The sequence below is a fragment of the Filicampus tigris genome, chromosome 15 (assembly GCF_054856515.1).
Source record: "Filicampus tigris isolate MCC_2025a chromosome 15, RoL_Ftig_1.0, whole genome shotgun sequence".
Taxonomy (NCBI): Eukaryota; Metazoa; Chordata; class Actinopteri; order Syngnathiformes; family Syngnathidae; genus Filicampus; species Filicampus tigris.
Genome location: NC_141231.1, coordinates 1329352 through 1341708, shown reverse-complemented (window position 1 = coordinate 1341708; position 12357 = coordinate 1329352). Strand labels below are relative to the sequence as shown.

The following is a 12357-nucleotide window of genomic DNA, read 5'->3' as shown; positions in this document are numbered from 1 at the left end:
GATCGACCGGTCGATCGCCAAGGCATTGTGAGTAGATCAGCAGCCTAACATCCGTCCTCACGACTGTATTGCTACGTTCACACCAACTGCGTTGGGAACATTTCTGGCGGCGTGTTTCAATTGGAGTCAATGTAGTTGGCGCGGCCGGTCGCGGTGGGACGCGGAGCGAAGCACCGGAAATCCGCCCATTTGCTCACTTGGCGTGTATAAAAAAAGTCATCTTTTTCGCCATTCCGCCTCGCGGCAGCCAATGTTCATCGGACACAACCCCACAGCGTCCTGTTCACTCTGCGGCTTTTTTTTTAACAGTTCTTGAACTTTACCAAGACAGCAATATTGATAGCATTAGCATAGTGTGCAAAAACGTTTACTTGTTTTATACGCGCCGAATGGAGCAAATGGGCGGATTGTTGTTACTGCAAATCTGCTTGAGGCTGGATATCAGCTGCTACTGTCCGGACTATGCGTCCCTGACTAATTCCATTCAGTGCAAGTCATCAGAGTAAGGTAATTACAAAACATTTTTGTTGTTGTATTGTGCTATACATAGGTTGATGCAGTCATGCACGGCACACCAGCATATACGGTACATATAAAAATAATTCTCAACATACAGTATTTATAAATAATGTGTTTTGCATTTGCATGCTGAAAAAGTGTGGGCACCTCTGGTATATAAAATCCGACCACATGTTCAGAATTATATATTGCACATTGTGTTGCGTGCTAGTCATTGCAATTGCACATGCCACACTAATTGTTGTCTTGTTTGTCTCCTCAGGTAGTGATGGAAATGACAAGCACCTTTAAACAGCAGAAGTTCCAGCTGGTTCAGAGCGGATTTAATCCCTCAACAATATCAGATCCTCTTTATGTGTTGGATTATCAACAGCACAGCTATATCCCTTTAACAAAAAGTGTCTACCAGAGTATCCTCTGTGGAGAACGCAAGCTATAGGATTGTGAGTACTAGTAAGAGTCATGGCAGAGATCAAAGAAAAGCACAAGTACTTATCACACAGACATATGATGATTTAGCCTTGCTTCTTTCAGTTTTCCTTTTTCAGGATAGATAGTTTGATAGCCTACATTTCTGAAAGAATCAAAAAGTCAGAAAATTAAAATCCTAATCGTTATTAAACATTGATATTAAAACACAGATAGTATTTGGTTAAAGTGCAGGTTGCATTTAAGTTGCAAAAATTAAAAAGAAAAATCAGTAAGTACACATTCTGAGTCTTATGAGTCCTTCTGATAAAGTGACCGTGTTTGGCACAGATTGGCTGGAAAGCCATGGCCAGGGCGACAAGAGTTTTTGAGACAGCTTCTAGAGGTGCTCAACAGACAGCGGCCTGCCTAGTGCTGGTCAGACTCAAGTCGTACTGCGTCCTTTTTATTAATGCTGCTTCCCCCAGCACACTACAGCATCAAAACAAAAGATTCCTGGCAATAAACTGGTAAAACATCTGCAGCAGGTTATTTCAGTTGTTAAAGAGCCTGTTCTCCTCAGGAAGTTTAGATTCCACATTCAAAATGTTTATCTGTCATATGCACAGTAAAAACATAATGCTAGCACTGAACAGTGAAATACTTACTTTTCTAGTCTCCCTCCACTTATACAGAGAATAGAAAACATAAACGAAAAAGAGCTAGTTTAAAGCAAAAGTCAACCCAAACATATTTTTTTCAAGAATATGTTCCCAGCAGGCCTACTTGTTGAAACACGGCATTCTGATTAATTTTGCGTTTGTGGAATATAATTTAAGCAGCAAAATGCACTCGTTTTGAGCCATCTCAGGGGGCGGCCATTTTCTCTTCTGTCGACAGAAAATGACATCACAACTGCTCACAACAACCAATTACGGCTCAGATTCAGAAAACAGGTCAGCCGTGACTGGTCGTTGTGAACATTTGTCGACAAAATGGCCGAGACGATGAGATCAAACGTATATTTGAAAGATAAATATTTATATCAGCAATGTTAATTGCACTATTTTACACTATACACTTCAGAAAAAAAATGTAAGTGAAGGAGTTCCTTTTTGTTCTCCTAGCAACGCAGTTTAACTAGGTACAAGGAAGGATTGTTTATGGTTAGATAAGGTGGTCCAAACGAGCAAAGGGACCATTTCGCTACCCTTTTGTTTCAAGTAAGGGCACAAGGGTACTAGGCCTATGTAAATGCCTTTCAAAATAGCCTACTGTTGTATGGCGTGCAGTTAAAAGAAATAAACAGGTAGTGTTGTCATCTAGACCCAGGTTAGACAGTCCAACTGTCAAAACGTCTTGTGAAGAAAAAAAAAGTTTTGTACTTTTTCGCCACTCGGTTTCCAGAATGCATTACGGCCTGCAATACTGAACTTTTTCCATCATAAGGTCATATCATTTGTGTTTATGCTACCCATAGTTTGTTGAATGTTTGTCTTAATTAACACAGTTGGGCATTCCGTCTATGTGACGGGCCGGTCCATCCATCCGTCACTGACGGACGGCCGTTTTGCTGACGGTTGACAAATGACGGGAAAAAAATAAAAATAGACGGACAGCATAGTCAGCAGCCCATGTATTTAATCCGTCTTTCACATGTAGTCTGTCTTTAGTCTATTTTTCGCGGCTGGTGTTTCAATGACCGTGGCGAGCGCGTCAAGGAACAATAGTGAGTTGTAGTTGCCTGGGGGACAGATTTGAGTGATGGACCAGACTGTGAATAGGCTTCCATGGTGCAGTAAGTCAGACTTTTTGTTCAAATATTGGCCAGCGGGTGGTAGGGGAATCATTTTTACAATGTTGCTCGTCCCTTGTCTTAGGTACAGATTTGAATTTAATGGGTACCAATATGTAGTACCGTATGGTACACATTTGCCTACAAACGGTACAGATTCTAAGGGTACCAAGATGTACCCTATTTAAAGGGTACAATATGTGTACCCTTGAGGGTACTGCGACAGTGGCAAGCCATTGGACCCTTAAAGGTCAAAATCTAGCACATTATATCTGACAGTGTGAAGTTTTGAGATCCACACAATGATAGGTCTCAAAATTTCGGTAGATCTTTTTTATAATCAATTTGATTGTGTGTATATATATAACCAAAAAAACATATATATATATATATATATATATATATATATATATATATATATATATATATATATATATATATCTCGCAGGGCACACAGAGACAAACAAGCACTTACATTCACACTAGGGGCAATTTAGAGTTTCCAATCAACCCACCAGAGTACCGGTAGAAAATCCACGCAGGCACGGGCAGAACAGCAAACTTCACACAGGAAGGCCGGAGCCGTGATCGAACCCACGACCTCTGAGGCGGACGTGCTAACCAGTCGACCACCGTGCCGCCACACTGAAGTTTTATTTCAAGAAAATCGCAAGTCAAATCGAAATCGAAATATATCTGTCAGATCAATCTAAATAATGTTTTTCCTAAAATCGTTCAGCCCTACTATCTATCTCTCTATCTATTTGTTTTGTTAGACCAATTATCAATTATACATCATTCATCACTATTATTTGTGTGTAAATTAATTTGAGAATGTTGATCATTTCATTTATGGTTTACGTCTGGGATTATTTATTTACTGGACAAAATTACACACTCATGTGACCTCTTACACACAGTGTTACCCAAAACACTTAAATGGTATGGTACGTTTAAATCTTTATTTATAGGTTATAACTTTGCAATACTTGTGCTATCTATTTTCTGGGTTTTAATATTTTAAATAAAGAATTTCCGACTACACTCTTAAATACAACAATTTCTAAGTGTTCCTCTAGATTTTAAAACTCTAACTCAAACACACAACCAATATTCAAAACATTTCTTAGAAGACACATTTATTAATGTATTATACACAGTAAATAGCATTTGTGTAATTTAATATCAACAAATTAGATGTTAACTGCTCAGTGAGTTCACCAAGCAAAAAATCTACCCAGACTAATGTTCATTCATCTTCCACACTTTTTTCAATAGGGCATATTGATGGAAAATGACTTGATTTTTCATTAAACCATGTTCAAAAAATGTTGCTTGAATCCATCTGGTTATAATAATAGTTGGTATAACTAGTTTATAGTGTTGAGAACATCACTTCAAAAAATTATATGCAATCCATTTCAAATTTCCGTATTTCCAAATCCAAATCTTTCGATCTTTCGGAGCCCATTTTTATTGAGTCACCTCAGGGCCGCAGATTTTAGAACTGGGGGAGCGACGGGGGACTATATACACACACGCATACACATAATTATATATATATATATATATATATATATATATATATATATATATATATATATATATATATATATATATATATAATATTTGGGTTGTCAAACGATTAAAAATTTTAATCGAGTTAATTACATCTTAAAAAATAATTGATCGTAATTAATCGCAATTCGAACTCCATCTATCTCCAAAATATGCCGTATTTTTCTGTAAATTGTTGTTGGAATGGAACGATAAAAGACAAAGACGGATATATACATTCAACATACTGTTCATATGTAATGTATTTTTTTATTACAACAACAAATCCTCATCGGATAAAAAATATTTTTTTATTATTATTGTATTTATTATTATTAATATTTTTTCTGTAGTAGACAGTACTTTTATTCACTACAAAAACAAAAATGCAAAAGGGCCTCAGAACAGTGACAGAAATATTTCAAATGTGTGCAAACAAAGCGTGTGTGTGGGTGTGTGTGTGGGTGTGTGTGTGTGTATATAATGTACACATTTATATGTGGCCCTTGTAATATTCTTAGAGTTTATGTTTTCCGAGTGGTCCCTGAAGTGCACACGAACATGATTGGGTCATGTTGTACTGTGCTACGCTGTAGGTCAGGGGTGCCCAAACTTTTTCAGCCTGAGAGCTACTTATGACATGACTGAGTCAGAATGATCTTCCAGCTGCTAAAAATGCAAAACACATTATTTATAAATATTGTGACATCACGATAGGTTCGACAGGGCAAGTGAAGACTTCTTAGGCCAAAGTTTTAACAAAAATCAAGATTTATTATCTTCTTCAAGTCAGTTGGTGTAAGGAAAACAAAAGTACAAAAGGCTCCAACTAAAGACTGTTCTCAAAATTCAGGAAACAAATTTCCTCCATGTTGAGTCTGTTCTTCCTCTAGCTTCTCTTGGTTCTTTCCTGTTGTCCTCCCACACACTCTCTGCTTCTTGATTTTCTCCTCTTTAAGTCCAGCCACACCAGCTTCAATCAAGTGGCTTAAGCAGCCACACCTATTGGGGTTATGGGGCATGCTGGGAAATGTAGTGCCTGTATTGTCGGCCATCTTGGGGTGTGGCACCGGCATCTGAAGTCAATTATAGCATCCTTCCCCTACACGTCCCCTTGTGATGCCACATATCCCTCTCTCCGGGCCTGACGTCCGCGGCAGGACGACCGAAGACCAAAAGGCATCACAGCAGGACAATGCGTCTGCGTTTCCATGTTTGCTTCCCGGCCTGTGCACAACAGAGAAGTTGAACGGTTGCAGACTTAAGAACCATCTAGTTACTTTGCTATTGGTTTCCTTGTTTTTCGCCATCCATTGCAAAGGGGAATGATCAGTTACCAGTGTAAACTTCCTTCCTAATAGGTAGTATTTGAGTGTTCCTAGAGCCCATTTAATGGCTAAGCATTCCTTTTCCACTATAGTATAGTGTATATCAGTTCCAAAATTTATATTCAAAAAATAAATATTACTGATCAAAGGTAGTGATCACCCACCATAGTCGAAACCTTTGATATTATAGCCCACACTAATATGCATTACAAATTAACTTTACCAGCAACAGTATGTTAGCAAATTTTTCTTTTTGTTTTTAAAGTGTCGAAGTCATTATTCAATAAATTAATCAGAGATTTAAAAAAACAGTAATTCAAAAGTAACAAACTTGTGTAACGCATTACTCTACAGATAGAGTAATATTGTAAAGAAACGTATTACTTTCACATGCAAGTAATTAGTAATATGTTATAATCTCTCTCTCTCTCTCTTTCTCTCTCTCTCTCTCTCTCTCTCTCTCTCTATATATATATATATATATATATATATATATATTTTTTTTTTTTTTTTTTACTGGTTAAATTGATTTCATTACATAAAAGAAAATGCAGACATATGTTTACATGAAAATGCAGAATTTGAATGAAAAGAAAAATTTGAAAAAAAATGCCTTTCATATTTAAATAATCCATTCAGAAATACTTTAGTTATAGTTTACACTAAGTTTCGTGATATAATCTGTTACTGTGAAGAGTTCACTTTATTCCAAGATATGAATTTTAGGCTATATTAATTAGCCTTCAGTCCCTGTTTGAAGCAATTAAGTCAGTGGCAAAAATGTGAAGGACAATATATGTATGCTCATACATTTATGTGCAATGAACATTTATGCAAGATTTAAAACATTTTTTGTTTAAAAGAAGGATATTTTTACAAATGGTATTATACATGATTACATACTGTATATAAGAATTACAGCAATCATTTGTTCTTTCTTTACTGGACCAATTTAAAAACCTTGAAAAAGGACAGCCTCCCTCACACAGTCTCATTAGTGTCCTTGCATTCTTTGAAAAATAACTTTCCATGTGTTGATGGTCTGATGTAACTTTCTGTCACGTTCGGTAATGTTACTGTACATAGTGAATATATCACTGAAGGTTGATTTGAAGCAAACCAAAAACTGAATCAAAATCACTATGCCAGCTAAAAAAATTGCAATTAAATCTTTTCCTAAAACCGTTCAGCCCTAGTGTCATCTGAGTATTTTTGGACATGACAGATCGCCGACTCATTTTGGAAGTCTGATGTGTAGAATGTGAACTGGACAGTGCAAAGCACTCACCCCTGCGGTGAATAGACTCCGTGCTCGTGTTTTTCACCTTGTGTCTCATTAGGATGGGCTAGATAATGCTGAAGTCAAACAACATCCGCACGGTTACATACAGTGTACACTGTTCAATTCACAGCTTTTTGTGATTGAAAAAAAAAGATATAAATATAGAAATTTATATGTATAACGCATCATCATTGTCTCTATGATTTATAAATATGTAAATCAAAACATTTTTCACCATTAATTACATCATTAATTTTGCAAAAACATAAAACCAAACCAAGGATAAACTTTTTGGCCGTAATTCCAAGAACATATGAGAAAATATTTTTCAGTAGTTACCATCCGTATCATCAAGAAAAAGAAACACACTCATGTCCCCTCTTACACACAGTGTTACCCAAAACACTTAAATGGTATGGTACGTTTAAATCTTTATTTATAGGTTATAACTTTGCAATATTTGTGCTTTCTATTTTTCTGGGTTTAATATTTGAAATAAAGAATTTCCGACTACACTCTTAAATACAACAATTTCTAAAACTCTAACTCAAACACGCAACCAATATTCAAAACATTTCTTAGAAGACACATTTATTAATGTATTATACACAGTAAATAGCATTTGTGTAATTGAATATCAACAAATTAGATGTTTACTGCTCAGTGAGTTCACCTAGCAGAAAATCTACCCAGACTAATGTTCATTCATCTTCCACACTTTTTTGAAGAGGGCAGAAAATTGAATTGACTTGACACAGTAGTTCACTGTTTAGTGCTTGTACCCTACAGCAAGAAATATCAGAGGAGAAAATCCACTTAGACACAGGGAGAATATGCAAAGTCCATACAAGAAAGCCTGTATTTGAACCCATGACCTCTGAACCGTGAGGCAGCTGTGCTGACCACGGTTTCACCCTGCTGCTAAGCTTCTGGATGTGTAACATTTCTTTTTCAAGAGTCGCACATTTTATAGTGTCTGCGATGGATGCAGATGATTAAAAAAAACTATTGTGTTCTGTACTGCTTATATTTTTAAAAATTCTGATAGCCAGAACTTGTATTTCTTCTTATTTGAACAGAAACTAATACTGTTGTTTCTGTAACACCTCTGAAGTGCTCAAACTGGTTTTATAACCTTTTTTTCTTGTTTCTAGAACAACTATTGTCATTTTCTTTTGGGTTTGCTTTAAGTGCTACTATGTGAGCGAAGACTTACTCTGGATGAAAACTGCCCAGAGATTATAAATATTTTTTTGAAAATGCACAATAACAAATCAAAAGGTTAGTTTTTTTTATCAACATTCAAAGGCTAATAAAATTACTAAACATGTTCAGTATGTTAGAAGGTCCTCCATTTGTGATTGAATGTGAATGCTTTTGTAAACACCAACCATGTAATTTTTTTTTTTATAATCAAAGCTTTGTCATGACTAAGCTGAGCCAGATCCAGGTTAGACTTGCACTCATATTTTACTCGGTTATTGAGGTGTAATGTTGTGACTCAGGTACTCTGTTATTCATTCTACATATGTTCGCATTGAAAGCCTTACTGTGTTTAACATTAATAAATGTATTATTGATCAAAAATTACTTGATTTTTCATTATACCATGTTCAAAAAGCTTGAATCCACCTGGTTATAATAATAATAGGTATAACTAGTTTATAGTGTTGAGAACATCACTTCAAAAAATTATATGCAATCCATTTCAAATTTCCATATTTCCATTTCCCATTTTTATCGGGTCACCCCAGGGGCGCAGATTTTGGAACTTTGGGGGGCGACGGGGGACTATATACACACACACATACGCGCACACACACATTCGACTTTCCACACTGCCAGGAGATATGTCCTACTTCCCCACAACGAATAGCACTGTCGAGACTCGATATCCATGCGTCCTTGTTGCTGCACAGATGGCTTCATTCCCCTTATTGGTTCCACAGAATGGAACTGATCTGTTTTGGGATTACTCAGACGGAGTACCCTGGGGTGGGGAGACACTGTGACTTCAGACCCTTTTCGAGGTAGTCTCAACATGTCTGAGGCAACTTGGAACTGTTCAACTGCATCTATTAGATCCAAGGCAGTCATTCATTTCTGTTGGCTTATTATCTTTTTGGCCTCATAGGGGAGGGCTCGTAAATACCGGTCCATCACTAGCATCTCTATTATTTTGGCAGGGCTCTTCTTTTCTGGTTCTAACCATTTTCTTGTTATTCTGATAATCATGCATCTGTGAGCGAGGAGGGGCATAGTTTTTATTGAACATATAAATACAACATGAAAGACAAGAAAACAACAACAAAAAAACAAAATTAAAATAAAGATCAATACTTATCTTAATTCAGTAAAGTTTAAGAATGAGAATAATAAGAATAAGAAGGCCTTTATTGATCCCACAGTGGGGAAATTTTCAGTGTTACAGCAGCATTAACGGCAAACATTCAGAATCAAACCTATGTAAATATACACAGTAACTATGTGTATATACTCACCAACATATATCTACATATAAAATACGAAGAAACACTCATTTTAGCCTGTACATAGTACAGAGGAAAAATACTTTAAGTAAGTGACAGTGCTGCAGTGAAATATAAGGAACAGCATTGGATAAAAATAAAACTAGACTAACAGTAGTTAGTATTGCACAATATAAGCTCAGGTGCAGGACTACACAATTGCACTAATGTCCGCCAGTTTGTAGAGACTACACGATGTTCTTGTTAAAGAGTCTGACAGCAACAGGCAAGAAGGAGCGGCGGAATCTCTCCTTTGCACAGCGAGGGTGTAACAGTCTGTCACTGAAGGAGTTGTGGAGTGCTGTTAGGGTGCCCTGGAGGGGGTGGGCCGGGTTGTCCAGCATTGATGACAGCTCGGCCATCATCCTCCTGTCCCCGGGACCAGGCAGGATGTTTTCCATAGCTGGGGGACTCTGCCCAGCTTCAGGCTCAGGTTGAACATGTACTGGAATATTCCACACAGCTGGTCTGCGCAGGATTTGAGGAGCTGGGGGCTGATGCCATCTGGACCCGCTGCCTTCATTGCCTTCATCTTCTTCAGCTGGTTCTTCACATGTTGTTAAGGCCAAGGCTGGGCAGGAGGGAGTGGTAGCTGTCTGGTGAAGCTGGGAGCTGGAGGCTGTGGAGAAAAGAGGGGAGGGGGTGACACACCCAGCAGGAGGAGTAGGTGGAGGCTGCAGCAGGAGAGACTGAGTGGGGGCAGGCATCTGATCGAACCTATTGAAAAAGAGATTCAGCTCATTTGCCCACTGCAGGTCCCCCCAAGTCCGGGTCTTGGGTTGTCCGTGGCCTGAGATCGTCTTCAGATGGTGTTCAAGTAGGAAGAAGTAAAAAAAACTTCCCCTTGTTCAATATAAAGTATTGGAAATCATGTTCTATTAATACAAAGGTGGGTTATTCATAAATACAATATATACCCGAGCATAACCCATATAAAAACGTTTATTTTACATATATACAAAGTAAAGCGCTATAAATAGAAACAAAAACAAAAGTATAAATATAAACAGACATGCCCCTATTACACACGTCTATAGATAATCATATTCATAAACCAAAAACTCAAGACAGTAAATTAAGAGATTCACTTTCATTTCCTGTGTCTATACTTGATTTATAAATTTTTGTAATGCCATATTTTTAAATACTGAAAATTATTCACAACTTTTCATTTGTATTTCATAATTATTCCATAAATTCACACCTTTTGAAAAAACACACATTTGCTTTATGTTTGTTCTTGTCAATATACTTGTAGCCCTTAGCCTATAACAACCTTCTCTGATTTTGAACAGCTTCTGGATACTGTGGCAAAGTTGATTATTGTAGGCTTTATACATTATTTATGCTATTTTAAATTCAACTAAGTCATGGAATTTAAGAGTGTTTAACTTAATAAATAATGGATTTGTTGGTTCTATATAAGATGAGTGGTTAATAATTCATATGGCTCTTTTTTGTAGCTTAAAGTTTAACTGAGTGATTGTTTTATAAGTGCGACCCCATAGCTCCACACCGTATGTCAGGTATGGCTGTAATAATGAGCAATATAATATATATATAAAGATGCCTTATTTAGGATATCCTTGGTTTTTATAAAGGATGCCTATAGTTTTTGAAATTTTTCTTTTAACATTTTCTATGTGTAATTTCCAACATAATTTTTCATGTATAATAACACCAAGAAATTTAGTTTCATATATTCTTTCTATTTCAATAGAAATAGTTTTGTTTAAGTTCTGAGATAATTTATTAGTGTCAAACCAGTTTTTTAATACATTTAATTCTTTTTCCACAGTCTCCAGAAGCTGCTCATGTTTTTTTCCAGAGCAGTACAAAGTTGTATCATCAGCATATAGAACGTTTTTTAAAACTTTAGAAACACAGCAGATATCATTAATATATAGTATAAATAGTTTAGGGCCAAGCACTGACTCTTGAGGGACCCCGTGAGTTATCTTCAACTCGTTTGATTTTAAATTGTTAAACTGTACATACTGTGTCCTGTCATTGAGAACCCATGAAATTAAATGTGGGGTTCCCCAAGGTTAAATTTTAGGACCAATACTTTTTAATCTTTATATGCTTCCCCTTGGGGGTGTCATCAGGAGACACGGCGTCAGCTTCCACAGCTATGCTGATGACACACAGCTGTATATTGCCGTGTCTCCTGATGAAACAGGAAATATTGATACCGTTTTAAATTACATTTCAGATATTAAGTCATGGATGGCAGAGAATTTCCTACAGCTCAATCAGGACAAAACTGAGGTTTTAGTTATCGGCCCTGAAGGTCAGAGAGAGAAACTTTTACCAAAACTACAAGATTTTAAACCCTCAGAATGTGTGAAGAATCTGGGCGTCATCTTTGACTCTGAGCTCAGTTTTATTCCTCATATTAAAAACGTAACCAAGATAGGTTTCTATCACCTTAAGAACATTCCGCCCGTTTCTCTCTCAGGCTAACACGGAAGTGCTGATGCATGCTTTTATTTCCTGTCGTTTAGATTATTGTAACGCCCTGCTCTCTGGCCTCCCCAAAAAAAGTATGTTTTCTTTACAACTACTCCAGAATTCAGCAGCTCGGGTGCTGACGAGAACCAGAGGAGCACATTACACCAGTTTTAAAAATCGCTGCATTGGCTACCCGTGTGTTTCAGCATCGATTTTAAAGTACTTTTATTAGTTTATAGATGTCTTAATGGTCTTGGGCCATCTATTTATCCGATGTGCTTTTATCATACCAGCCCTCGCGGATCCTGAGGTCCTCTGGCCTTTTAATTATTCCAAGGGTGAGGACCAAAACGCATGGCGAGGTAGCATTCAGCCAATTTGGTCCTCAACTTTGGAATAGCCTGCCAGAGGACGTCAGGTTCGCAGAGACTGTTGATATCTTTAAGAGGAAGCTCAAGACACACCTTTTTTGTTTGGCTTTTAACT

The 12357-nt window shown here is 37.1% G+C and overlaps 1 protein-coding gene across 1 annotated transcript in view; it reads left to right on the top strand.

Annotated features, from left to right (window-relative positions):
- The window catches only part of slc27a6 (solute carrier family 27 member 6), a 79468-nt gene extending 72672 nt beyond the window's left edge, over positions 1-6796 (top strand). The window contains exon 10 of the mRNA XM_086052996.1: positions 782-6796. Coding sequence (XP_085909122.1) covers positions 782-958 — 177 coding nt within the window. The 3' untranslated portion in view covers positions 959-6796. The remainder of the gene's footprint in view (positions 1-781) is intronic.
- The last annotated feature ends 5561 nt before the right edge of the window (positions 6797-12357 follow it).